A 24,493-nucleotide genomic window follows, 5' to 3' on the forward strand; every position below is an offset into this window, starting at 1 on the left:
TGTATACATTTGTGTGTGTGTGTGTGTGTCTGCGTTTGCGTGTCTGTACATGTGTCTGTTTGTGTCTGTGTTTGCGTGTGTGTACATGTGTCTGTGTGTGTTTGCGTTTGCGTGTGTATACATGTGTGTGTGTGTGTGCGCGTGTGTGTCTGCATTTGTGTGTGTATACATGTGTGTGTTTGCGTGTCTGTGTGTGTCTGCTTTTACAAGTTTGTGTGTGTGTGTGTGTCTGTACATGTGTCTGTGTGTGTGTGTGTGTGTGTGTGTGTGTGTGTGTGTGTCTGCGTTTGTGTGTGTATACGTGTGTGTGTCTGTGTCTGCGTTTGTGTGTCTGTACATGTGTCTGTGTGTGTGACCTACAGTCTGCTCTGTCTTTTGGTCCTTTTTCACCAACGTCACCTGAAGCACAGTTCACGCTCTCTTTTACTCCTTCCTCCTCCTCTTCCTCAGCTGCTTCTCTCTGGCGGCGTTGTCGTCTCACATCAGTGTCAGCTGATGCTGACATTGTCGCTGCGACGTGCAGTTGCTGTGGCAACGCCCAGATTTTGTGTCAGGTCAAGGTGAAAGATGCTCATAAGCTGAGTTACAGGTGTGGAGGTGAAGTTAATGAAGGAGAAATGAAGAGAAATAGGAACAGGATAAAGGAAACAAGCCGTTTATTTATTTTAAATGATCCGTCTTACATGAGTGACAGCTCATTTGTTCTTTTCAAACAGCTTCCTTCCACAAACTAAGTAACAATCGTGATATTAAAGGACAAACTTTGCTTTGTTGGAGGACGAGCTTCACTGACGGCCACTGTGAGAAGCTGCAGGCAAAACGATCGATGAGGCAACAAACAGACTGTGAAGCTAAACGTGCAGGACAGGACACTGGATGAAGACAGACAAGATGGAGATGGAGGCGGACGGAGGGACGGATGAATGGAGGGACAGAGGGGGGGGCGGACGGAGGGACGGATGAATGGAGGGACAGAGGGGGGGGCGGACGGAGAGACGGACGGAGGGAGCGCGGCTCCGGCAGACGAGCAGATGGAGGCGGCCGCTGGCAGGAAAAGGTCAGCGCTGCTGTGATGAGCAGTGCAGGGACACGCTCACAGCAGCAGCATCAACATGAGGGCCGTGCTTCACCAGGAGGAGGCCTCAGAGGAGGAGGCCTCCTCCTCTGAGGATCAGGGACCACGGCTTCATGACGTTCACATGAGAGGAGCTGCTGCTCAGCCTCACGTGGACGAGCGGCGGCTCCGGCCTCAGCATCACTGACCGACGTGTGCTACGTTCGTCCTCATCGCCTCCTCTCGTGCACAGACGGAGTCCGGTTCTGCTGTTTGGAGGGAGCCCGGTTCTGCTCGTTGTGGCCGTGTGCGTCGTCTGTGATTTTCATCTACGGAGCAGGAAGATGAATGGAGCCCCTCCAAGCGCCTTATTACTGAGCCCTCCTCCTCCTCCTCCTCCTCCTCCTCTTGCTCCTCCTCCTCCTCCTCCTCTTCTTCCTCCTCCTCTTCCTTTTCCTCTTCCTCCTCCTCCTCCTCCTCTTCTTCCTCTTTCTCCTCCTCTTCCTCCTTCTCCTCCTCTTCCTCCTCCTCCTCCCCCTGCTCCTTCTCCTCCTCCTCCTCCTCCTCTTGCTCCTCCTCCTCCTCTTGCTCCTCCTCCTCCTCCTCCTCCTCCTCCTCCTCCTCCTCCTCTTCCTCCTCCTCCTCCTCTTCCTCCTCCTCCCCCTGCTCCTCCTCCTCCTCTTGCTCCTCCTCCTCCTCCTCCTCTTGCTCCTCCTCCTCCTCCTACTCTTGCTCCTCCTCCTCCTCCTCCTCCTCCTCTCCTCTTGCTCCTCCTCCTCCTCCTACCTTGCTCCTCCTCCTCCTCTTCTTCCTCCTCCTCCTCCTCCTCTTCCTCCTCCTCCCCCTGCTCCTTCTCCTCCTCTTGCTCCTCCTCCTCCTCCTCCACTTGCTCCTCCTCCTCCTCTTCTTCCTCCTCCTCTTCCTTTTCCTCTCCTCCTCCTCCTCCTCCCTCCTCTTCTTCCTCTTTCTCCTCCTCTTCCTCCTCCTCCTCTTCTTCCTCTTTCTCCTCCTCTTCCTCCTCCTCTTCCTCCTTCTCCTCCTCTTCCTCCTCCTCCTCCCCCTGCTCCTTCTCCTCCACTTGCTCCTCCTCCTCCTCCTCCTCTTGCTCCTCCTCCTCCTCCTCTTCTTCTTCCTCCTCCTCCTCCTCCTCCTCCTCTTCCTCCTCCTCCCCCTGCTCCTTCTCCTCCTCCTCCTCCTCCCCCTGCTCCTTCTCCTCCTCTTGCTCCTCCTCCTCCACTTGCTCCTCCTCCTCCTCTTCTTCCTCCTCCTCTTCCTTTTCCTCTTCCTCCTCCTCCTCCTCCTCCTCTTTCTCCTCCTCTTCCTCCTCCTCTTCCTCCTTCTCCCCTCCTTCTTCCTCCTCCTCCTCTTCCCCCTGCTCCTTCTCCTCCTCTTGCTCCTCCTCCTCCTCCTCCACTTGCTCCTCCTCCTCTTGCTCCTCCTCCTCCTCCTCCTCCTCTTCTTCTTCCTCCTCCTCCTCCTCCTCCTCCTCCTCCTCCCCCTGCTCCTTCTCCTCCTCCTCCTCCTCCCCCTGCTCCTTCTCCTCCTCTTGCTCCTCCTCCTCCTCCTCCACTTGCTCCTCCTCCTCCTCCTCCCTCTTCTCCTCCTCCTCCTCTTCTTCTTCCTCCTCCTCCTCTTCCTCCTCCTCCTCCTCCTCCTCCTCCTCCTCCTCCTCCTCCTCCTCCTCCCCCTGCTCCACAGAGAACAAGAGGCACATCAGAGGTGAAGCAGAGGGACACAGCGCAGGTTCTGGTCCGCAGGAGTCGCGCTGTCTCCGCGCTCGGTTCCTCGTGGAGCTAGAACATGAGAGAGGGACCGAGGCTCCGGATCAGAGGTCGTTCTGACGTCCCGTTTCTCATTCACTGCTGTGATCGGAGCAGAACGTGGAGTGTGTTCACCGGTGACACACGCGTTTGTGTTTAGGAACAATCAAAAGGCAGAAACAAACGGGTCCTGAAGGGAACGGGTCCAATCAGCCAGTTAATAAATCATCAACAAAACGCCAACAAATAAAGAAACCTGCTGAAATTCTGCTTGATGAACGTGTGGTCTGTAAATAACAGCACCAGAGAAGATCAAAGTAAAGAGGGAAGAGATGAAAACTTCTCTGCGCTGCATCGCCCCTGTCACGGAGCCACGCCCATATTCCCTCACGCGCGCTCTGATTGGTCGGGCTGCCAGCAACAGTCTGCCCCCCCCCCCCCCCCCCGCGCTCGTCTCTCTCCTCGCGTCTCGCCCGTGAATGAGTCCAGTCAGACTCAGCACCGCTCTCTCCGTTCGTCCTCATCTCCGACAGAGCGTCAGCGCAGCCTCGCGACGGAGCAGCACCGCAGGGAGGGAGCCGGCGGCACCGCGTCGGCAGCGTTCGGAGCCGCGGCACCGCATCTGTAATCTGCGCTCCACTTCGCAGCGGCAGCAACAGATCGTCGTCAGCTGCAGCTGCTGCGTCTGACGCGCCTCCGGGACGCGGCGCCTGCGGCCGCGTCTCCGCTTCGGACCCGGTTCGCTGGTGTGAAATGATGCAAGTGTTGTGTCCAAACGAAAGGAAATGACCGGGCTGTGATTGGACCGGACCGGACGCGCAGCACCTCCACCTCCGTGTCCTCCCTTTCAGCGGCTGTGACGCCGGCCCTCAGACGGGACATGTCGGACTGAGTTCAGGGGTCGAAGCAGCTCAGAATGAACGCGTGACCTCCGAGCGGAGCTGCGTTCGTCTGAGCTTCACGTCACAAACAACCCGCGGCTCACGTGCGAGCGGACTTTCCTGTGTGAAGCTTGAAGTCACGTCGCTGAGGGACCTCGGTCCGCGTCCGGCGTCCACGTCTCCCACACTCGTTTCGCGGTGAGGAGGACCTGCCGCGGGCGGCAGCCGACACGCATCCAAGACGCCGCGAGCCGTGCTCCGCGTGAAGAATGCCCAGCCGCGCCTGGCCAAGCCGGCCGAACCGGGCCCGGGCCCGGCACCGGGCCTCTACATGGAGCGCTCCCAGAGCCGCATCAGCCTGTCCGCCTCCTTCGAGGCGCTCGCCATCTACTTCCCCTGCATGAACTCCTTCGACGAGGACGACGGGGGTGAGTGGGCGCGAGACACGCACGCACGCACGCACGCACGCGGAGACAGACACAAACACGGAAACAAACACACTCAGACGCACACGCACACACGCACACACACGCACACACACACACACACACACACACACACACACACACACACACACACACACACACACACACACACACAGACGTCTAATCTTTGCTCTAATCTGAACTAAAACTCAATTCTAACCTCAACCCTAAAATCACATCTTGACCCTAAATGAAGCTTCGGACCAGTCGGGACCTGCCAAGTGTCCCCACGTTGTCACAGCGTCCTCACCTTGATAGCAAAACCATGGTTTATGGTCCCCCCCCCACACACACACACATTTCACATTGTGACCAAACCCAACGACGCCTCGCTCACAGACGTCTGATCAATGGTTTTGCTCATGTTCTCAGGTCATTTTTGGCCCAAATGGTGTTTGAAACCACATCAGTGACCTCAGAGCAGACCTTCATTTCTGTAACATTAGCTGTGGCGGATCCAGTGTCTGTGGGTCAGAATGCATGTGCGTCTGTGTGTGTGTGTGTGTGCATTTGTGTGTGTGTGTGTGTGTGTGTGTGTGTGTGTGTGCATTTGTGTTTGTGTGCGTGCGTGCATGTGTGTCTGTCTGTTTGTGTGTGTGTGTGTGTGCATTTGTATGTGTGTGTGTGTGTGTGTGCGTCTGTGTGTGTGTGTGTGTGCATTTGTATGTGTGTGTGTGTGTGTGTGTGTGTGCATTTGTGTTTGTGTGCGTGCGTGCATGTGTGTCTGTCTGTTTGCGCATGCGTGCGTGCATGTGTGTGTCTGTTTGTGTGTGTGTGTGTGTACATGCGTGCATGTGTGTCTGTTTGTGTGTGTGTGTGTGTGTGCATTTGTATGTGTGTGTGTGCATGTGTGTCTGTCTGTTTGCGCATGCGTGCGTGCATGTGTGTGTCTGTTTTTGTGTGTGTGTGTGTGTGTGCATTTGTATGTGTGTGTGTGTGTCTGTTTGTGTGTGTGTGTGTGTACATGCGTGCATGTGTGTCTGTTTGTGTGTGTGTGTGTTCACCTTGTTAACCTGATTGTCCATCGGCTCAAGTGCTTCCTGATGTGGAAGCGTTGGATGATGTAATGTGTTTTGTTGCGTGGCATCACTCTGATTCTCTGTGCTACTAATCCGCTCGGTACCAGAGGATTGTGCGTCCCGTCATTGAGGCTGAATATCTTTATCCACAGCCGTCACAACATGACGACTGCTCCGGTGTCAGTGCCTGTGTGCGTCTCCTGGTGTGAATGGCTGCTGATGCCTGTGCTCCTGGCGCCTCCAGCTGCAGCGTCTCCTCCTGTTTCTGCTCGTCCTCACACAGACTCACACATGCAGGCGGTGTGTGCGTAATCAGCCGACCGCGGTTTGTGGCTCTCGCTCTAATTAAATGCTAATATGGCTGCTGATTGTGGCTAAATAGAGGCCTGATTGCAGGTTAATTCTCCCTCTCCCTGTTCCGGGATCGTCGTCTCTCCTGTTTGTTGCAGGTTAACCGTCTTTCCACCTTAAATTGGCTTTTAATGGCTGTTTTCCCTCGTTTTAACGGCGCGCGAGCGCTTGTGGAAACACACAGTGAACACAGACACGCGGCTGGAGCCGGAGAAGCAGCTCCATCGCTGGTTTTAGGTAAAACACACACGTGTACGTTTCCTCCACAGCAGAAAACAAGTCAAACCTGCGTTGTGAGTGTTGTGTGTAGAGCATTTCTTTGATTTCATAATCACTGGTGGGAACGCGTGCATCAGAGGCTCGTTGCCACAGAAGGAAGCGGAGCCGCTCTGGTTCTGTGTGAGAACGTGCTGCTGTCGTTCTCTGCTTGGACAGAACAAATGTTCTCACAGGAAAATGTGCCAAGTGGATTCTTTCATTTCATTGTGTTAAACTGATGATGAAGTTTTATGTCTGTGCGGCAGATGGCAGGAGGTGATTTACATTTCCTCTTATAGAGAAGATGAATTCCTGTATGGAATCCTGAAGGTTGAGACACTTTTTCCTTCAAAAGAAGCTAAAAGCCTTGAGTTAAGTTATGAATGAGGGAGTCAGCTGAATGCGTGTGTGATGTGTTCTGGGGCTGCAGCATTGAAAAAGCAGCTAATGTGATGAGATGTCACTTATTGCAGGAGGAAGTGGAGCATTAGCCTTCAACGAATGGAAGGAAGGAAAGATGTTGAAGGAAGGAAGGACGCAAGGAAGGAAGGAAGGAAGGAAGGAAGGAAGGAAGGAAGGAAGGAAGGACGCAAGGAAGGACACAAGGAAGGACGCAAGGAAGGAAGGAAGGAAGGAAGGACGCAAGGAAGGAAGGAAGGAAGGAAGGAAGGAAGGAAGGAAGGAAGGAAGGACGCAAGGAAGGACGCAAGGAAGGACGCAAGGAAGGAAGGAAGGAAGGAAGGACGCAGGGACAGAATTAAGCCGAGGATGATGGATGGATGACGCTGCGGTGGAAGGACGGAGCACCTTCATGGGTCGTGGAGGCAAAAAGGCAGAAACACGAGGGGAGGACGGAGGAATGAAAATGCCTCATTAGGTCTCCTCCCTCACGTTGGCCTTTAATCTCATATCGCCTCCACCTTTAATTCCTCCTCTCCCTGATACGATGCAAATAGGAGATGAATATAAAACTGACCTGTTTGAGAGTAAAATAACCAATCATCATTTGGGGCTTTTAATCAAATGTGATTGTGAGTAACAGCAGAAGGAGTCAGAGGACGGGAGCGGCTGCAGCTGAGCCGAGGACTGACCCAGAAAAGTCAGGGTAAAGAATGGGCTTCCAGAAAAGGAGGTTGTTCCACAGGGAGGAGGCGACGGCGGCAGGTGTTCCTTCCCCGTCCTGAGCCCGAGAAGCAGAACAAAAGCTGCACTGTGATTCATTACAACTTCCTTAGCCAGAGATCATGATGCAATAGGACTTAAGGAGCTCAGAACGGGTCCGGTGCGGTCGCGTTCTGGCTGCGGTCCGGTCCACGGGGCGCTGATCCAGGAGCAACGGAAGCGTCGCGTGTTTTACAGCTCGACCCGCTGTAAAAGAGGCCGTGAGTCAGTGAGGACGGACGGACCCGAGGCCGGTCCGGCGCTCAGCATGCAGCGTGTTGGACCGGAGCCGCTCGGCCGCTGTTTGACCTTCAGGCCCCTCAAGGTCAAACAGCTTCCTGTGTGTTTTCACGCTGCCGCTGGTTCCATGAAGCCCAAAGGCTTGACTTTGAGCACGTGTGTTTCCAGGTTGAGGGCGGTTGTATCACTGCGACTGTGCTACACTTTTTAAACCATTCATTACTTATTGACCTGATTGACTTCCTCTGTCCTGCATCACAGCGCGTCCGGGCTGTAATTAGAATCCTTCTTGTAAATGCAAAACCAGCGTCCTGAACTCTTTGTAATAGTTGAGGTTTTAGAGCAGTTAAAGTTTGTGCTCAGACATTTTTCTCATAACATATTGTTGAGTGCATTTGATTGGAGGAAGTGAAGGAACCGCTTTAACGTCCCTGCAGCAGCGTGGGGAAAGTGTCCAGTCATCATAAACCAGGATGAGGAACGAGAACAGCTGCCGCCGAAAAAGTACGGCTGATAAATAACAGATCTCTGCAGCAGTCGTGTGTTTGAACAAATGGACACAAGGCTGCGTCAGACGCAGCATGGTCACATGTAACATGCTAACATTAGCCACATAGCATAGCTCAGTCTGCTGCTGACAGTCCATGTATAAATGACAGCGTGTGGTTTTTCATTCAAACCACACAGTTCAATCTTTCAGTGGAAACAGAGGCCGAACAGGAGGAAGACGTCTGATTTAACGGCCCTTTGTCTCTCGCTCTACAAAGATAAATATCGCAGTTGTAAAAACAGAGTTTGCTGAATTGCTCCATTCACACATGATTTAATGTTTAGAGGAAATCTGCCTCCAGGTTTGATGGTATTTGATTATTTCCGTCTTTATGCCTCTCTCTGTCTGGTTATTAACTCTTTGACGGATCGTCTCCTTTTATCCTTCAACTCAGCTGTGTCTGTTTCAAACTGGCCCTTTGTCAAATATAAAGAAGTTCCTTCTGTAGATGAACTGCATTTTGCGACAGACAACGTGTCTATTATGGTGGTTTATTTTCTTAAAGCTTAAACGTGTTATCGTGTATGATTTACGAGCCGTGACGTCTCGTGATCGGGCGTGATTCATTTCACCCATCGAGGCCTCACAGCTGTGTGTGTATGTGCTGCTCCAGTGCAGCAGGTTAAAAAGGTCACTAATGAACCAGAGACGAATGGAGGTTTTTATGACACAAATGTTTAATCAATACAAAGGTTTAACTGGAATATCGGCAGCTGGAAGCTCTGATCAATAACGGCCCCACAGGTCACCGGGACACTCCATTGACCCGAGTGGAGGTGACGGAAAACATCCACTATAAAAGCCCTGTCAGGAAGGAGGGATGGGAGCGTCATCCACCTCCACCCTCCGTGATCGAGCCTCCTGTGCTCATTCCCCGTGGTCGTCTTTAACCTGAGCTGCCGGCGCTGGACTCCTTAAACACCAGCACTTAGATCAGACGAAACCAGTCCCTGCTTCTACGTTGGGACTGGGCCGGAGGTGTGACTCCCCATAAACACACACATCCCCCCACATCTGATGAAGCATAAATAAATAAACAGAGCTGGTGCAAGAATAAACAGTTTAATAATGTCACCAACAGCTCTGAATAAACAGGAAGCCACTCGTGGGATTCACACTTCAAAAACGCCTGTCTTGCAGTGAAGCAATTAGTTGTGACCGCGCTCCATCCTGCAGTTTGTGTCGTCATAAAACATCTTTTTAATCCATTTCTGTGTGCGGTCGTTGTCTTCAGCTGCTGCAGCTCCACACAAAGGCGTTCCTCCTTCGGCTCCTCTCACGATCCTCTCTCCTCCGTCTCGCTCTGAAAAGCACAATATGCCAGATTTTGGCTTTTGTGTAATGAATGGACTGCGACAGCATCACTCACTGGATATTGCAGTACATCTGTTTTATTTAATTGAGGCATTTAATCATCCTTACAGCCCGGTTGTGCAGCTCTGCCTCAACTCTGTTACTTTATTCTACTTTGCAATAAGATGGAGACAAACCTTTTAGGACCTGGTGATGTAGAAGTTGGAGATGGTGTTTGACGCGTACGGCAGTGACTGCAGTCATAATTAGGCAGCTTTTACAGCACGCTGGCGTCTCAGCGTCTGTGAGTCGTGTCTGCCGGCCGGCCGCTCGGACCGAGCAGTGTGGTGAAGGAGGAGCTGCTATTTTGGTGTCTGCTCCGCTTTCGTTAATATCCCTCTGCTGGGAGACAAACTAATGAGTCCTGGCTCTCTGACTGCTACATCACAACTTGTGTGCGTCACATCAGACACTTTTTGTGCTACATCACAGCGGGCGCTCCGCATCACATGCTGTGAACTACACTCGGCACTAAGCTATTTTAGAGGAGTGGGATTTTGCTTTTTTGTCTGGAAATGCAGAGATGTGAGAACAGATCGAAGAAGAAGCTTTTATTTAATCAGTTAATATTAAGTCAAATACAATTAAGTCAAATATTAAAATGGATGACTCCAGTTTGACGAGCGGTGGTGAAGAAAGAGGGCAACTCAGCGGTCGTCCTTCCTAATGTCTGACTGGATATCTGAAACATCTGGAAACAAATTAACAACAACAGCTGGTCACGGAGTGAGAATGGGTCTGGCCTGACTTTCCAAGCAGATGCTGCTAAGCCAACATCTGTCTGGACGCTTGTGTTTCAGGGCGATCACCTGTCGCTGCAGCGATGAACGCTGTGAAAGCAACAGTTTTCAGCAGGGACCAGATTCCTCCCACGCCCAGAAATGATGCCAGCAGTTATTAAAGCAGGAGGTCCATGAGTCGGCCATCTTAAGTGAAACAATGCGGTGTCACAGAATAGATTTTAACCTGAAGTTAAACCCTTCAGTCATTCTGCAGTTTGTTCCCACCTGGAGCTTCAGTTCTGCCACTGATATTTATATGTTATTAATTACGGCAGTAAACTGGGTAAAAGTCAGTGAACAGACAAATACTTGGACGGCATCGTCAGCGTTATCAGCCGCCAGCAGCTCCCTGTCGCCTCCACAGACTGGAAGCAGCTGTTGCTCCTGTGTGTAGCAGGTGTTCTGGGTGGCGCCGTTTCTCTGGCTGCTTGTTGTGGGCTGTGAAGCTGCAGTCTGCTGGTGCTGCACCGGACCAGCACGTGACCCGGCGCTGGTCCACATGGGACCGCCCGCGTGCCGTGGGAGATGAGGATCCGCTTCAGTCACTTCAGCGAGCAGTGACGCAGTGACGCAGTGACGCAGTGACGCTGTGATGCCGTGACATAGTGACGCTATGACGCTATGACGTTGTGACGCTGTGACGTTGTGACGCTGTGACGTTGTGATGCAGTGACGCTGATGCAGTAACGTTGTGACGCAGTGACGTTGTGATGCTGTGATGCCGTGACATTGTGACGCTATGACGCTATGACGTTGTGACGCTGTGACGCTGTGATGCCGTGACATTGTGACGCTATGACGCTATGACTTTGTGACGTTGTGACGCTGTGACGCTGTGATGCAGTGATGCAGTGATGCAGTGACGGTGTGACGGTGTGACGGTGTGACGCTGTGACGTTGTGATGCAGTGACGCTGATGCAGTGACGTTGTGACGCAGTGACGCTGTGATGCCGTGACATTGTGACGCTGTGACGTTGTGATGCAGTGACGCTGATGCAGTGACGTTGTGACGCAGTGACGTTGTGATGCTGTGATGCCGTGACATTGTGACGCTATGACGCTATGACGTTGTGACGCTGTGACGTTGTGACGCAGTGACGCTGTGATGCCGTGACGCTGTGACGCAGTGACGCTGTGATGCCGTGACATTGTGACGCTATGACGCTATGACTTTGTGACGTTGTGACGCTGTGACGCTGTGATGCAGTGATGCAGTGACGGTGTGACGGTGTGACGCTGTGACGCTGTGACGTTGTGATGCAGTGACGCTGATGCAGTGACGTTGTGACGCAGTGACGCAGTGACGCTGTGATGCCGTGACATTGTGACGCTATGACGCTGTGACGTTGTGACGTTGTGACGTTGTGACGCTGTGATGCAGTGACGCTGTGACGTTGTGATGCAGTGACGCTGACGCAGTGACGTTGTGACGTTGTGACGTTGTGACGTTGTGACGCAGTGACGCAGTGACGTTGTGACGCTGTGACGTTGCGCTCGCTCAGCGTTTTCGTGGTCTGTGTCCACAGACACTAAGACACTGTAAACACAGTAAGACTCACTGGGCCTAAGGTCAAACTGCTGTGGTCCAAGGTGCATCCAATGAGCAGCAAATGCAGCGACCCATGGTTCAGTTCTGCCTAAAATCCGTTTCTGCACGGCGTTTCCTCTCTTTACACGTCTCTGATGGAAAACGACAAAGCCACAACCGTCCTCTGGAGCCAAAACATTCCAGGAAAAGGGGTAATGAAAACCACAGGAGGAGGACGCGCTCATGGTGATGCTGCAGGTCACGACCTCTGCAGCGTTATTGAATGACAGTGGAACCAACACAAGAGAAGCTGATCATATGAGGAGTCGGGAACAGAAGCAACAACCCAGATCTGCCAGAACCCGTCCCACATGGACACGATGGAAATAGCTCCGTTCTAGGTCGGTCTGAAACACGGCTAAGCTCACGGTGTGTGTGTGTGTGTGTGTGCGCGCGCGCACGTGTGTGTGTGTGTGTGCATTTTTCCTTCTATTAAGGTGAGGAACAGACACTTTGATCAGTGCAGCACTGACTGAGCCAAATATAAAGTCTGATTCAATTGATCGTCTTTCTATTTCCAACCTGTTTTAGACGTATGTATGTTCTCATCCTCACTGTTAAAAGGAAACGACTTTAAAGCCCGGTCCTGGTGCTGGTCCTCATCATTGTGGACCCGCCCTCCTCAGCACATACACACAAAGGGCACCTTGCAGTCAGCGGATACAGACCCATAAAGAGCGCCGTGCATCGATTTGGTGGTTTATTTTCAGACAAGATGTATGTCTTCGCTTGGAGGAGGCGCTTCCGTCCTTGGACTTGTTAAAGTGATTTCTAGTCAGTGTGGTCGTCCTTCCACCGACACTGATGAGGTCACAGAAGGACAAGCACATAAACAGCTGTGTCTGACCTGCTCAGACCGGGGGATCCTCCAAGAGGGTTCATGATTTTCAAAGCAGTTTCATCACAGCGGCCTAAATCCAGGTGTGTGTGTGTGTGTGTGTGTGTGTGTGTGTGTGTGTGTGTGTGTGTGTGTGTGTGTGTGTGTGTCCACAGTGGACACAGAGGGCAGGAAGCTGAAGGGCGCCATCCAGAGGAGCACAGAGACCGGCCTGGCCGTGGAGATGCCCAGCAGGACCATCCGCCAGGCCAGCCACGAGTCCATAGAGGACAGCATGAACAGCTACGGCTCCGAGGGCAAGTGAGTAACCCATCCACGCTCGTTCAGCTCCAGCTGCAGCTGTTTTCACACACACAACGTTGACGTGAACACAGACTGCGAAATAAACCTGTCAGATGTTGTCACTTCCTCCTGCATGCGTGATTCTCTCATATGATGGCGCAGTCTATGACATCAGCAGTGACGTAGCACTACTCAACACGCACACGCAGGCAGATCTGTGCCAACCTGGCAACCCGGCGTGAATTCCTGCCGTTACATAACTGAAAGACGGATGGGGGGTGGGAGGGTCGAAAGGCAAAGAGCACAGAGCAAACAAGAGGAGGCTGGAGCAGCATTTGATTTACTGTATCTGTGGAAGATACAGTGGCATAAATCAATCTAAGCGAAATAAATGGAAAATGTTACATGGATATGTGGGATCCATGTACATAAACTGTCTCTGGTGATGAGGAGTCATCAAAAAGACAAATAGATGGAAATAAACAGAGCGAGAGGAACGGCTGGATGAACAGGAAACAGGTTAGAATGCGAGCAGCAAACATGGCTCCTACTACAAAAACCACTGGGCTCTTTGTTAATGTGGTGGTATCAGGTCTGAGCTTATTACGGCAACAGAAAAGCTAACGGCTAAAGCCTGTTCATGCTCTGAGCTACAGACCTCACAACACAGATGGAAAGTCCGGCCGGATCATTAGCCTCTGTCTGTCAGTGTGCGTTTGGCTCCGAGCTGATTGAAAAGCCAGTGAATGAGCTCAGGAGCGAATTGATTGGTGGTTTTTTGTGATGACTGTGGTCGGGGGAAACGCCCCTGTGGGCTGTGAACGACCCCGAACCCACGTGGGCCGGGTCCATGGGAGCGGTCAGTGGGATCTCCACCTAAAGGCAGAACCATGGCTCCAACGGATGCTGATCTGTGCTGCTTCCTGTGCGTCAGTCTGTGGTTTACATTGAGCATCCTATTTCTGTGAAATAGCAGCGTAATCTCCACACAAACATCATAATCACATAATTCAGCACCCAGTAATACACACGTCAGAGAGCTTCACACGCAGGAAGAACATGACCTGGGCTCGTCCTGATCCAGGATAAGTGGTTGTCTCATAATCACAGTCTTGTACATTATTTTGTAATGAAAATGATTTTTCTCATTCTAAAGTTTATGTAAATGTCAGCCGGTGTGACTTTGCTCGGACGCGTCTAGTTAATATTTTAGCACTAAGTCGTTGGCTGATGTCGGTTGTGGTCCTTGTGAATGTGAAGCACTTTCCTCATGACAGTGATGATTAAAGACTGGACAGCTATAAACTAGAAGGAAGTATAAATGTAGAGGCAAGAAGGAGGCAGATGAAGGTTAAAGAGATTCTGGGAGGAAGAGAGGAGAAGAATACGGGAAGCAAAGGTCAGGAGGGAGAAATGTGGGAATAAGAAACACACCACAGGAGGAGAGAGAAGGTGATGAAGGATGGGAGCGAAGCCTGGAGAGAAGCCAGAGGCGTGAGAGGAGGAGGGAGAACGTCTTCATGTGGTCTCTGTCTGCTGGAGAACACGCGACTCAGTAGTGATGAGGCACGCGTTAGTCTGATTAGCTCCAGCATCTCAGTTAGCGTTAGCGCTAGCTTACAGCTCTGGGTGCTGGAGGGAGGCACCACTGGTTAGTACTGGAGGGCGGATGTTGTCTTGTACAGAGCAGTGGGGTTCGAACCCATGAGGGCAGAGGCCCTGGTCACGCCCCCTCAGCCTGCCAAAAGCTCCACCCAGAGACAAATGCTTCTAGTAAGGACTGTTTCCTGATTCCTTTTTTAATATAACTTCTTTTTCCAAGCACTCTTTTCTTCAACCACAGTCGTTGTTTGTGTCATTTTAAATGAATTGAGACAAACTTGCAGCCTTCTTTCACCAGCTGATGACATTTTGCCGTGATTTAAGGTCAGCGCTGTCACTGCTGCAGGTTTATGTCCTGACGGTGATAAGCTGTCTTCTGGGCAGTGATCTGCTGTAAGTGGGTCAGCTTCCTCGCTGGCAGCCAGACGCTGTCCTTGGCCCAACTACAGTGACACTGACTGGACCAGCGCCGCTCCAAACCCTTCCTGGTCTAACGTTATATAATGTCGGAGGACCCAGAATAACTGGGCTGTCATTCGCAGGCGGTCTCGTTCAGAGGAGTGCGTTGCAGTTTTGGAGACATTTAGCTGGAAAAAGAGTTAAATGGAGGAATAAGCTTCATCTCCAAAAGAAGGAGCGTTCCAGCTGATGACGAACATCTGTGTTTATCTACCTGTGTTGAGGGTTGACTCAGAGCATTCGTCCAGACTGTCTTGATTTGCTCGTTCAAACCACTGGTTTCACGTCTCTCTCTGCTTCCTCTTTTCTCCACAGTCTCAACTACAGCGGCATGTGTCTGGCGTCCGACGCGCAGTTTAGCGACTTCCTGGATGGAATGGGCCCGGCCCAGTTCGTGGGACGGCAGACGCTGGCCACCACATCCATGGGTGACAAAGAGTCCACGTGCTGCTGCTCTGTTCTGTTTTAAGGCGCCTCCGTCCTCATTGTTCCTGTTTTTACCGTCCAGGTGACGTTGAGATCGGTCTGATGGAGAGGAACGGAGCTCTGGAGGTGGAGGTCGTCCAGGCCAGAGGCCTCACTATGAAGCCAGGCTCAAAGGGACCTCCAGGTCAGTCTCAACCCCCCAACCCCCAATGAGGAGACCAGATTAGAGCGTTACATGAATGAAGGAGCTGCTTTCAGTGATTATAGTATTAAAGAGGGCCAGAGGGAGGTTAGCAGCTCAATACGTAGCAACATATGGTGTTGTTGTTGATACTGGGAGAGATGCATCACTCACACTTGGTGTCTGAGTCTAAACAGCGCATGTTCCTGTAATGTTGAACACTCAGCTCACAGGCCTTTATGAGCTCCTCAGGTCGTCACAGCCCCAGAGCAGAGCGCTCACAGTGGACCTGGTTGAAGGATCGGTACCAACCTGGGACTGGAGCTTAATAAACTGACTAGTGACAACCTGCTGACATCAACCTGACTGCTGCTGTTTCCTGGGGATATTTATTCATTTGGCTGCAGGGTGGATGTGGTAACTTCACTACAGTCGCTGTGGCTTTAATGTTTAAGCATTGATCCTAATTGCATAAGAACGAAACAGCTGCAGTCGGCGAAAAAGGGAAAGGCCAAAAAACAATTAGGGAAAAGCCTTGAGCAAAGCACAAACAGCGTGAGAGCGTCCGTCAAAGTCAGCAGCATCTCTGTGGTTGTTATTAGAGCCGCCAGCTTCCTCCCAGGACGTAGGCGCGTGTGTGTGACTGATGCTGCTTCGGTGGGAGGCGGCAGCGGATGCGGAAACAAGAGTCAGACAACACACAAAAACTGGGATGAAACGCTTTTAGTTCGTTGGCTGCATCTGTTCTAGTTCTTCCAGTCGATGCCGCGCACGGCTTGAACCCAGGTCGACATTGAGCTTCATTGTATGTGACGCCCTTCGTTTGGCCGCGTCCTCTGCTGCAGCCTCCTGTCGGTCTGACTGCTTCTAACGCTCCACCTGCTGTCGTTCCAGCCGCCTACATCAAGGTTTACCTCCTGGAGAACGGCGTCTGCGTCGCCAAGAAGAAGACCAAGTCGGTGAGGAAGAGTCTGGATCCTCTGTACAACCAGGTCCTCGTCTTCTCCGAAAGCCCCCAGGGGAAAGTGGTGCAGGTGAGACACAGCCCTAATAAACTGTCCGGATGGAGTCATGGCTGTTCTGTCGCTAACCTCAGTGGGCTCTGTTAAACAGAGATCTGAACCTATTAAAAAAAGCCACAAACTTAGAAACAGACACATTCAGAAGAGGGAGGGGCAGGAGATAACTCCGATTCAACCCAGAGCCAAGGTGAGCTCCTCTGGCCTGATGGGAATTCATGAGCATCCTCCCTCTGACAACAATCCCATAATGCTTCTATGGAAGCAGCTCATTACAACCCACCGCCGTGGTTTATTGTTGGGTGACCTCCACCGACTGAAATAATTATTATGACAGGAAAGGATGAAGTGGGGTAATAAAGAGCCACAGACGCAGGAGGAGGAGGCTGAGCTGCGTTTTCAGCATCCGGCTGTGAAGCGTGACTGTCCTCACGCTCAGAACCCTCAGACCCAGAGGACTGGACCACCCGATCAGGGCGGTTCCACTGAGGATGTGACGTGTTCAGGCTCAGGCTCCAGCTTCAGTCTGATTATCACAGTTTCCTGCCTGTTTCTCCTCTTCTTCATCGTCACACCTTCATCTTCTCCCTCTTGTTCCCCTTCGTTTTACGTTCTGCCCTCGTTGTGATTTGGTGCTTCTTCTTCTTTCCCTTTTCTTAAATCCTGACTGTTTCCTGTTGCGTAACGTCTCATGCCCAGTGAGCAGCAGGTGGGAGCTGTGCTGTTTGTCGGAGGGGCCTCAGCTCTGCTCCCGGCGGCTCCGCTGCTCCTGTCGCTGCCTAATTAGCCACTAAACGCCTCCCTCTTAATTATCTGCTGTCTGTGTCGCTGTCCTCCGACTTTCATCAAACTCATTCACGCTGGATAATGAAAATCGCTGAAATCAGCAGCGCTTTTCAATTTGTCACTTCCTGATTTAGCAAAGCACGGAGCTGCTGGAGTCTGTATTAAAATTCATTCAACTTCCACAACAAAACAAGCTCCTTCATTCAAATCCAGACAAACACGTGACCTTCCACCTTGTGCCTTCGCTTAAAGCTTGAAGGTACAAGGTTCCTCTCCAACACAGCAGCTCTGACGCTAATTCCACTGTGACTTCATTTCTGGGTTTTTTGAAGTGAAGCTGATGGAATCAGTGCTGGAGGTTCTGCTGTTTTTGTGACCTTTATTGCATTCTTGCTGGGACACAGGTGTGGTGTAACAGGGGTCAGAGGTCACCGGCTGCAGGAGGCTGCAGGCCTTCACACTGGGCAGAAGCTGCTGCATTATTAGCCGCTAAGCGCTTCCTGTGTAATTATGGGTTGTCGTCCTCCCTCTCTCCTCCGATCGTCTCATTTCCGGCCTCATCTCATTCATGTGGTCGCGGTTGGTTTTGTTTTTTATATGCAGCTGATGGAGCTAAACACGGGCTCATCCTGATCTGACGCTAGACTCAGAGCGTATTTAGATGCTTCATCAGAGCTGTGTGTTTTTAAAACAGTCATGACAAACAGCTTTATTCACAGCAGATATTAATAGATTCCTATCTCTGCACCTAAATGTGAGCTGTTTGACTAAAAGCATATTCAAGGTTCATGACCTTTTAAAGACGGGTCAGTCTCCGTCTTCCCATCATTATCCTGGGGCTCCTGGTGGCTCAGGCAGAGGAAGCGTCTGGCATTTTAAGTGCTCCTCCATTAGATTCTTACTTCAGGGCTCAATCGCTTCACGACTTAATGCTGCAAAGTTTCTGACGGAAATCCATCCCCTGTAATAGATTCAGATAATCGACCCACGGCCCCTGAGCGGACGGTACCACGTTACGTTTCATACTATATAGTAGATACTGTTGTTGTTGTTCTTGTCCCATTGTGCTGTTCTTCGGTCAAATTCCTTTCTGTTGCTCCATCATCACCTGTCGCTGTAGTTTTGGACTCGCTCCTCAAGGAGAGTGGGACCGTCCAGGATTTAGGACACGACGCTTTTCTCCTTTGTTCATTTCTAAATGCCTACGTCCTCTCTGCTGAGAGGCGTCGCTTGAGGCCGGACCCGATTTAAAGAACAGATCACAGGCACAGATCACAGATCACTCTTGTCTAAAATGGAGCGAGAAGAGCAGAGCGGCTTTGGGCTGTGCTCAGATTCTGAGTCTCTGTGGAAATCCTCTGTGGACACACACAAACCTGCTAAACAGATTGGTTTGTCGGTGCACAGACACACGAGCAGATGCGTATTGATTATATTGTCCTCTGCCTGATAGGATGTGGGGCCATCGGAGATGAGGCCTGACGTTATGGGGATGTCAGGAGGACGCCTACGACACAAACCACCATAATCACTCTGTCCCTCTGCATTTAGCTCCGCCTGCTCTCGGCCGGCGGGAGGCAGACCATCCAAACCCACAGTGACCTCCAACGAATTTACAAACCCCCCACGTTAACAGTAATTAACCCGCTCTTAACATCATCACGCTGTCAGTTAGCCTGTGGGCGCGTGCATGCTTCTCTCATGCAGCCGCAACAGGACAGGCGATGAGCCCGTTTGATCCGCACCGAACCACCTTAACAAACACAGACATTCACGATGAGATGAGAACCTCCTGTTTCACCTGATGTCATCATCTGATCACAAGCTTGATCACTACAAAGCTGCATGTTGTGATTAGTGCTAATTAGCAAGCGCTAACGCAGCGCGCTAACAGCTAAGTCCTCTCCTCCCGTGCAGGTGATTGTTTGGGGGAACTACGGCCGGATGGATCGCAAATGCTTCATGGGTGTGGCTCGAATCCTCCTGGAGGAGTTGGACCTCAGCACCATGGTGATCGGGTGGTACAAGCTCTTCCCTACCTCCTCCATGGTGGACCCAACGATGGCGCCGCTCATCCGCCACTCCTCCCAGATGTCCCTGGAGAGCACCATCGGGCCGTGCTGCGAGCGATCCTAAGACTCACGCTGACGTTTTTAGGTTTTGTTGTTGCTAAGATTCCATTGTTCCAGTTCTAAGACACATTTTACACGTGCTGTGGAGCCAGGTCTGCCAGGCACCACCCCCCAGAGCAGGTAGGCGTGGAGTACCTTGCTCAAGGGCACTTTGACAGGTCCAACCACTTGGGGGAAGGATCACTGATTGGGAGATTACTCCAAAACCGATCATTCCCGCTCTCTCTGGACATGTACTGTGCTTCTTTTGATACTGCAGACTGTTTCCTGGGACTCACAGGAAGCACATTTCCTTTTGTTGTTGCCCCTCAGACTCACAGGAAAGCTTTGGTCTCCTCCGAGCTCTTTGATGAGAAGACATAAACCTGCTTAATGAGGATGCTTCAAAGCCGACGTCCACCACTTCCTACGGGACCAGGACCACAATGCACCGAGGCTCAGCTTTGCTTCAGCTCTGCACCGTCTTCACAGCCCACGTTCCATTCCCATTCTGCTTGCTGTCTTTCTGTGTCCTCATGAAGACACTGGGCAGCTGCACGTCCAGAGAGAACGTGACACTGAGACATCAACCTGCCTTTTCTGTGAGCGCTTGGCGACGGCAGGTCGAAGGCGAAGGAGTCGGTGCACAGCAGGATTGTCAAGCAATGAAACATCTGTGATGTTTTGATTTTTGTGTCACACATTTAACCCTTTAGTGGAGTGATTTATGCACGAATGGAGCAGACGTGTCACATTCTGGGAGGATCTAGACTTCTCCATGGTCACGGGGATCAGAGCACTGCTGTTTCTTTTGTTGTTTTTGCAAGTAAGCGCTGTAATATATTGCCGTTACTGGCGACGCTGGCTATAAGCAGGTTCCTGGGCAGATTTATAGGCTTTGAAGGCAGGTTCTGAGTTCCCAAAGATGTGCCATGATGTGCTTTAGGAGTCTGTGCATTTCTAAACCACAGCATTAGCTGATTCATTTGTCATCTTTTCTGTAAGGTGCTTATCAGTCAGATCAGCTAATGTTTGGTAGCAAAGAGAATGTGCAGCCTTGAAGCCTTGAGGGGTTTGAACAACGACACTCCATCTTGCTGCTGGTTTTGTGACTTGAAGTCAACAGATTGCATCTAAATAGAGATTTTTATGCTACAGGATGAATTACCTAAACAGCAACATGTACAACAACAGCTCAGTTTTAGCCAGAGGAAACATTAGCATCTCTCACCCACAACCAAACTGAAAGAGAAAACATGGCAGACCCTAAATTAGATTTTATGCATTCAGTCAATGAGAAAACGCCCTCATGTAGATTCAACTGCCATGAAACAGCCGAGGTGGAAGAGGCCTGAGTGGTTTGTCAGATGTCAGATGTCAGATGGAATCTCAGATTAGTGATAGTTGGGGAGGTTCCTTAGCTTCTTAGACGTATGCTTTCAGATTTCCTCTCCTTTTTTTAACACTTTGGCCAACAGACGTAGAACAACACATTGTACTGTGCCAATTTCAACCAGCAAGTGTCTTCTTCAATGAACTCACGGCTCGTGCCACCGTGAGGGAGGACCACAAACAAGCACCCACCGCTTCTGACAGCAGCATTCTGTGCAGAGGCGTCGCTTTCGTCCCAAATTACAACCCTAATCCACCGACCGCCGAGGCGCCTGCTGATGAGCCACGACTCGGCCTGAGGGAGGGTCGAAGGCAGGGAGGGAAAGGGAGGCAGGAGGCGCCCAGTGTACTTTACATCATCCAAACAGAAGATCTGTCTGATTTTAAACACGGACACAAATAGGATGACTTTAAAGGGAACACATTGTGCACACTGCAGAAAAATGTATGTACCTTTATTTGATTTGGCACTTTATGATTCTCAGTGTTATTCATGTAAATATATTGCGGCTGTATTGTCGTCTGGACGGAGCCAAACTGAATCTGTAGTCATTTGCTGGTTAATAACTCTGGGGGAAGGAGGGACTAGTTACAGCACCATAAGATTGTAGCATTAGCTGGTAGCATCCGCATGATCGATTAAACTGTCTCATTAATTAGCAGACAACTTGATTATAAGATTATAAGCATGAGCTATAAACAGGAAGGGGAGAAGTTGGTGATTAAAAACCTTCATATGTAGCACTTTAGTCATTTTTTACCAAGATGACTAAAATGTACCTTTTCTTTCATATAGTAAATAAAATATGTAATAAAATGTTAAATAATATTAATGAAACTAAAATATTTTTTTCAACATAAAGTTTATTTTGCTTTAATTCAAATTTCAACAAAATTTTCTTTCAAGCTCATCAGATCATGGTAGTGTTGCAGGGATATTAATTATCTGTCTCTAAAAAGTCTTTAGCTTCATCCAGTAAAGCAATAATATTGAACAGACATTGTAGTTTCTTAATGTGGCTTCAAACTGTGGAAAAGACAAACTGAGCAGGTGGTTTTCGAAGCTCACTGTCAGGTTCACCTGTTCTTCTTTACCATGTATTTTCTTATCTCTGTTGAATTCAGACGAACATAAATTAGATCATTTAACGTTGAGTCCTGTGTATTTCAATGTGAAGACTGTCTGGTACTTTTAGGCTTTCATCACTTGAACTCACGTCTTCAAGTGAGTTTGTTCGTGCCAAAATTGAAACATTCTGTATTCTGAGGGCTGAATTTCCACTGAGGACAAATAAATGGCTAACGTTTACACACAGCTGAACAGTAGAATTATTGCATGATAACGATCTAGGTTTCGTCTCGATAGATCTCAGTGAGACAGAAATGGCTTCTGACCTGCAGCAGGGACTCCACTTCTTCCAGATTGTCACTTTGTGCTGGCAAAGAGCCATTTACCGTCCTCACATCCGACCCGCATCCGACCTCGCTAGGAAATTAGGTGTGAACATGTTGGTTTGTTCAACTGATTGTGGAACTTTGCTCCTCTGACTTTTCTGTGTCACCACTTTGATTGTGACATTTTGTAACTTTGACGACACACTAACAAGCTGTGTGATGTACCTGCACCGCATCCCCCACATTCTTAAGGTGTCTGCCACGTGGATGTTTATTATGTGCTACTATCAATTGTAATGTAAGTAGAGGCCTTAAACGCACCAATATACATGTTGTCAGGGCTAAGGACTAAGAATTGTCACTTAAACGCATCAAAGCAACGCAAAAAAATGTTTTACAGCGTCGCCATTCCAACCGTTTCTCACAGCAAGGTCACGTAGAACTGATGATGTCTGCGTTGCTCCTAATGACTTTCTGATTCTGACTTGTGTTTTCAAAGGCCATGTTTCAACAAAGGTTGTTTCTAGATTCATTTGTTTCTCTTCTAGTGCTTGAATGCAAACGATGATATGTTACGTTTCCGATCCTGATGGTTTAAGTGTCGGAGGGAAGATCTCATTCTGCCTTTTAGGTTCTCATTCTGCAAAAACAGACAGACAAACTGAATGTTTATGGCTCAATAAAAAGGCCTCTTTCCTCTGTGTGTACACTTACACGTGGAAATGAGAGCCGATGCCGCCAAAAACCTTCCAAAGGAAAAAAGAAGAACATCTAAATGAGTCCTTGAGGCTTCCAGTTGTTTCTGGACATATTTGAATGTGCTGTTTTTGTGCGTCTGTTCTGGCAGAAGATGAACCTAAAAGTGGGCCCATTCCCTCTGAAGTCTGTAAACATTCAGTGACTCCTCCCTGAGCTTCTCCTCCAGTCCACTGGACAGACAGCATGTACACTTTGTCCTTAGACGCCCTCATATCAGTGGGAGGATGAAAACATGGCTCTCACCACAGCTCACGTTCCCCCATAGTGGCTCCCGTGACAGTTCCCCCACGTCCCATCTGCTACATCCTCTCAACCAAAGCATTTGGTTTGGCACGCGACCGTTTGTAGCTTTACTTTCATTTGAACCCGGCATCTTCTCTTTTTTAATTTTCCAATATAAAGCCATTGTTTGTGCAGCGTTCACAGCCTTAAATTCTTATCATGAAACCGCGATTTGAGGCCTTTTCAGGACATTTGAGACATTAGCCATTCCCCAAGGCCCCTACGATGCTACTGTACGTGAAGGTGATGCTTTGGCTTCGGGACCTCCCAGCGCTGTCAGAAACGTGACGCGGCCTCGCTGCTGCTGTGACTTATGTCCGTCTGCTCACGTTCCGCAGCCGCGAGGGCCTGAATGTTCCCAGAGGCGTTTAGTGAACCTTTAATTCTAGTCATCGCACTCATTTAATACACAGGTATATTCGCTGATTCTTTGGCAAAACCTTATATTGTCGAGTAAATGCACAATTTGGTGTATTGTTAATCTACTCCAGCTGTCAATAAAATAGTTTAACACCATCGTGTGATGCTGTGATGTGTTTGAATATGTTGCGAGTTAATAACTTTATTTCATCTTTGTTTAACAGTGAAAATGTTCTGACCCAGTAAAGCAGTGAATTCTAGGTTCAGCTCTTTCTCTGTGCCTGTGTCTTTTCCTGTCGCCATTCTGTTTTTAATCCCACAGAAACTAAAACTGTACTTTTCGTGAGCTGAACCTTTAGAGGATTAAGGCCATAAAAACATTCTGAGATTAAAATCTCAATTCTGAGAAAACAGTCAGAAGTCAAAAAAGGATTTTTTTACAGTGGCCCTAATCTTCCTCCTCAACAGCAGCCGAGGGCTACGAGGATTCAGGGAACACAGTCAGAATGGGTGAGTGATGTCAAACTTTGGAAACCAAAAGGAATGAGAAGAACGAAAAGTAGCAGGAAAAAAGAGGAATGAGGACATAAAAACAGATAAATAAGAGGAGAAGGAGACGCAGAGACAGAGAAGCAGAGTGGTCTCTGTCAGCAGCGTTTTACCTCCGTCCACCATTAAACTGGCTCCCATCATTTCTCTGTCTCCCTCCATCGTCGCTCTCTGGCAGATGTCCAGACTCCCTGGCGACCGAACTGGTCAGCTTGTATTAAAGTCTCACACACACAAACACACACGAAGCCGTTGCGTGACAGGAAGGCTGGTCACACACACACACACACACACACACGTATGCATGCACGCATGCATGCACGTATGCACACACACACACACACACACACACACACACACACACACACACACACACACGCACACACACACACACACACACGTATGCATGCACGCATGCATGCACGCATGCACGCACACACACACACACACACACACACACACACACACACACACACACACACACGCACACACACGCACACACACACACACGCATAAGCACACGCAGGCACGGAAACGCAAGCTCACACAGAAATCTGAGCAGGAGGAGC

The 24,493-nt window shown here is 50.1% G+C and overlaps 1 protein-coding gene and 1 long non-coding RNA gene across 3 annotated transcripts; one reads left to right on the plus strand and one right to left on the minus strand.

Moving 5' to 3' along the window:
- Nucleotides 1-3,274: 3,274 nt before the first annotated feature.
- rims4 (regulating synaptic membrane exocytosis 4) lies at nt 3,275-23,531 on the plus strand. Of its 2 annotated transcripts, none has more exons than XM_029150651.3 (6): nt 3,275-4,123; nt 12,477-12,621; nt 14,980-15,092; nt 15,173-15,274; nt 16,166-16,305; nt 18,994-23,531. In XM_029150651.3, exons 1-6 carry the CDS (start codon nt 4,027-4,029, stop codon nt 19,210-19,212), a joined length of 816 nt encoding a protein of 271 aa, XP_029006484.1. In that variant the 5' UTR covers nt 3,275-4,026; the 3' UTR covers nt 19,213-23,531. The 2 variants fall into 2 exon arrangements, with proteins under 2 accessions (XP_029006484.1, XP_040926775.1); XM_041070841.2 differs by lacking the exon at nt 3,275-4,123 and adding an exon at nt 4,846-5,787.
- Nucleotides 8,415-9,476, minus strand: LOC121202243 (uncharacterized). The gene is made up of 2 exons (XR_005897722.1): nt 9,250-9,476; nt 8,415-9,062 (listed from the first exon to the last, which is right to left on the minus strand). It is a non-coding gene; the product is annotated as an uncharacterized LOC121202243 (long non-coding RNA).
- Nucleotides 23,532-24,493: the final 962 nt, after the last annotated feature.

Source organism: Betta splendens, chromosome 5, assembly GCF_900634795.4.
Source record: "Betta splendens chromosome 5, fBetSpl5.4, whole genome shotgun sequence".
NCBI classification, from domain to species: Eukaryota; Metazoa; Chordata; class Actinopteri; order Anabantiformes; family Osphronemidae; genus Betta; species Betta splendens.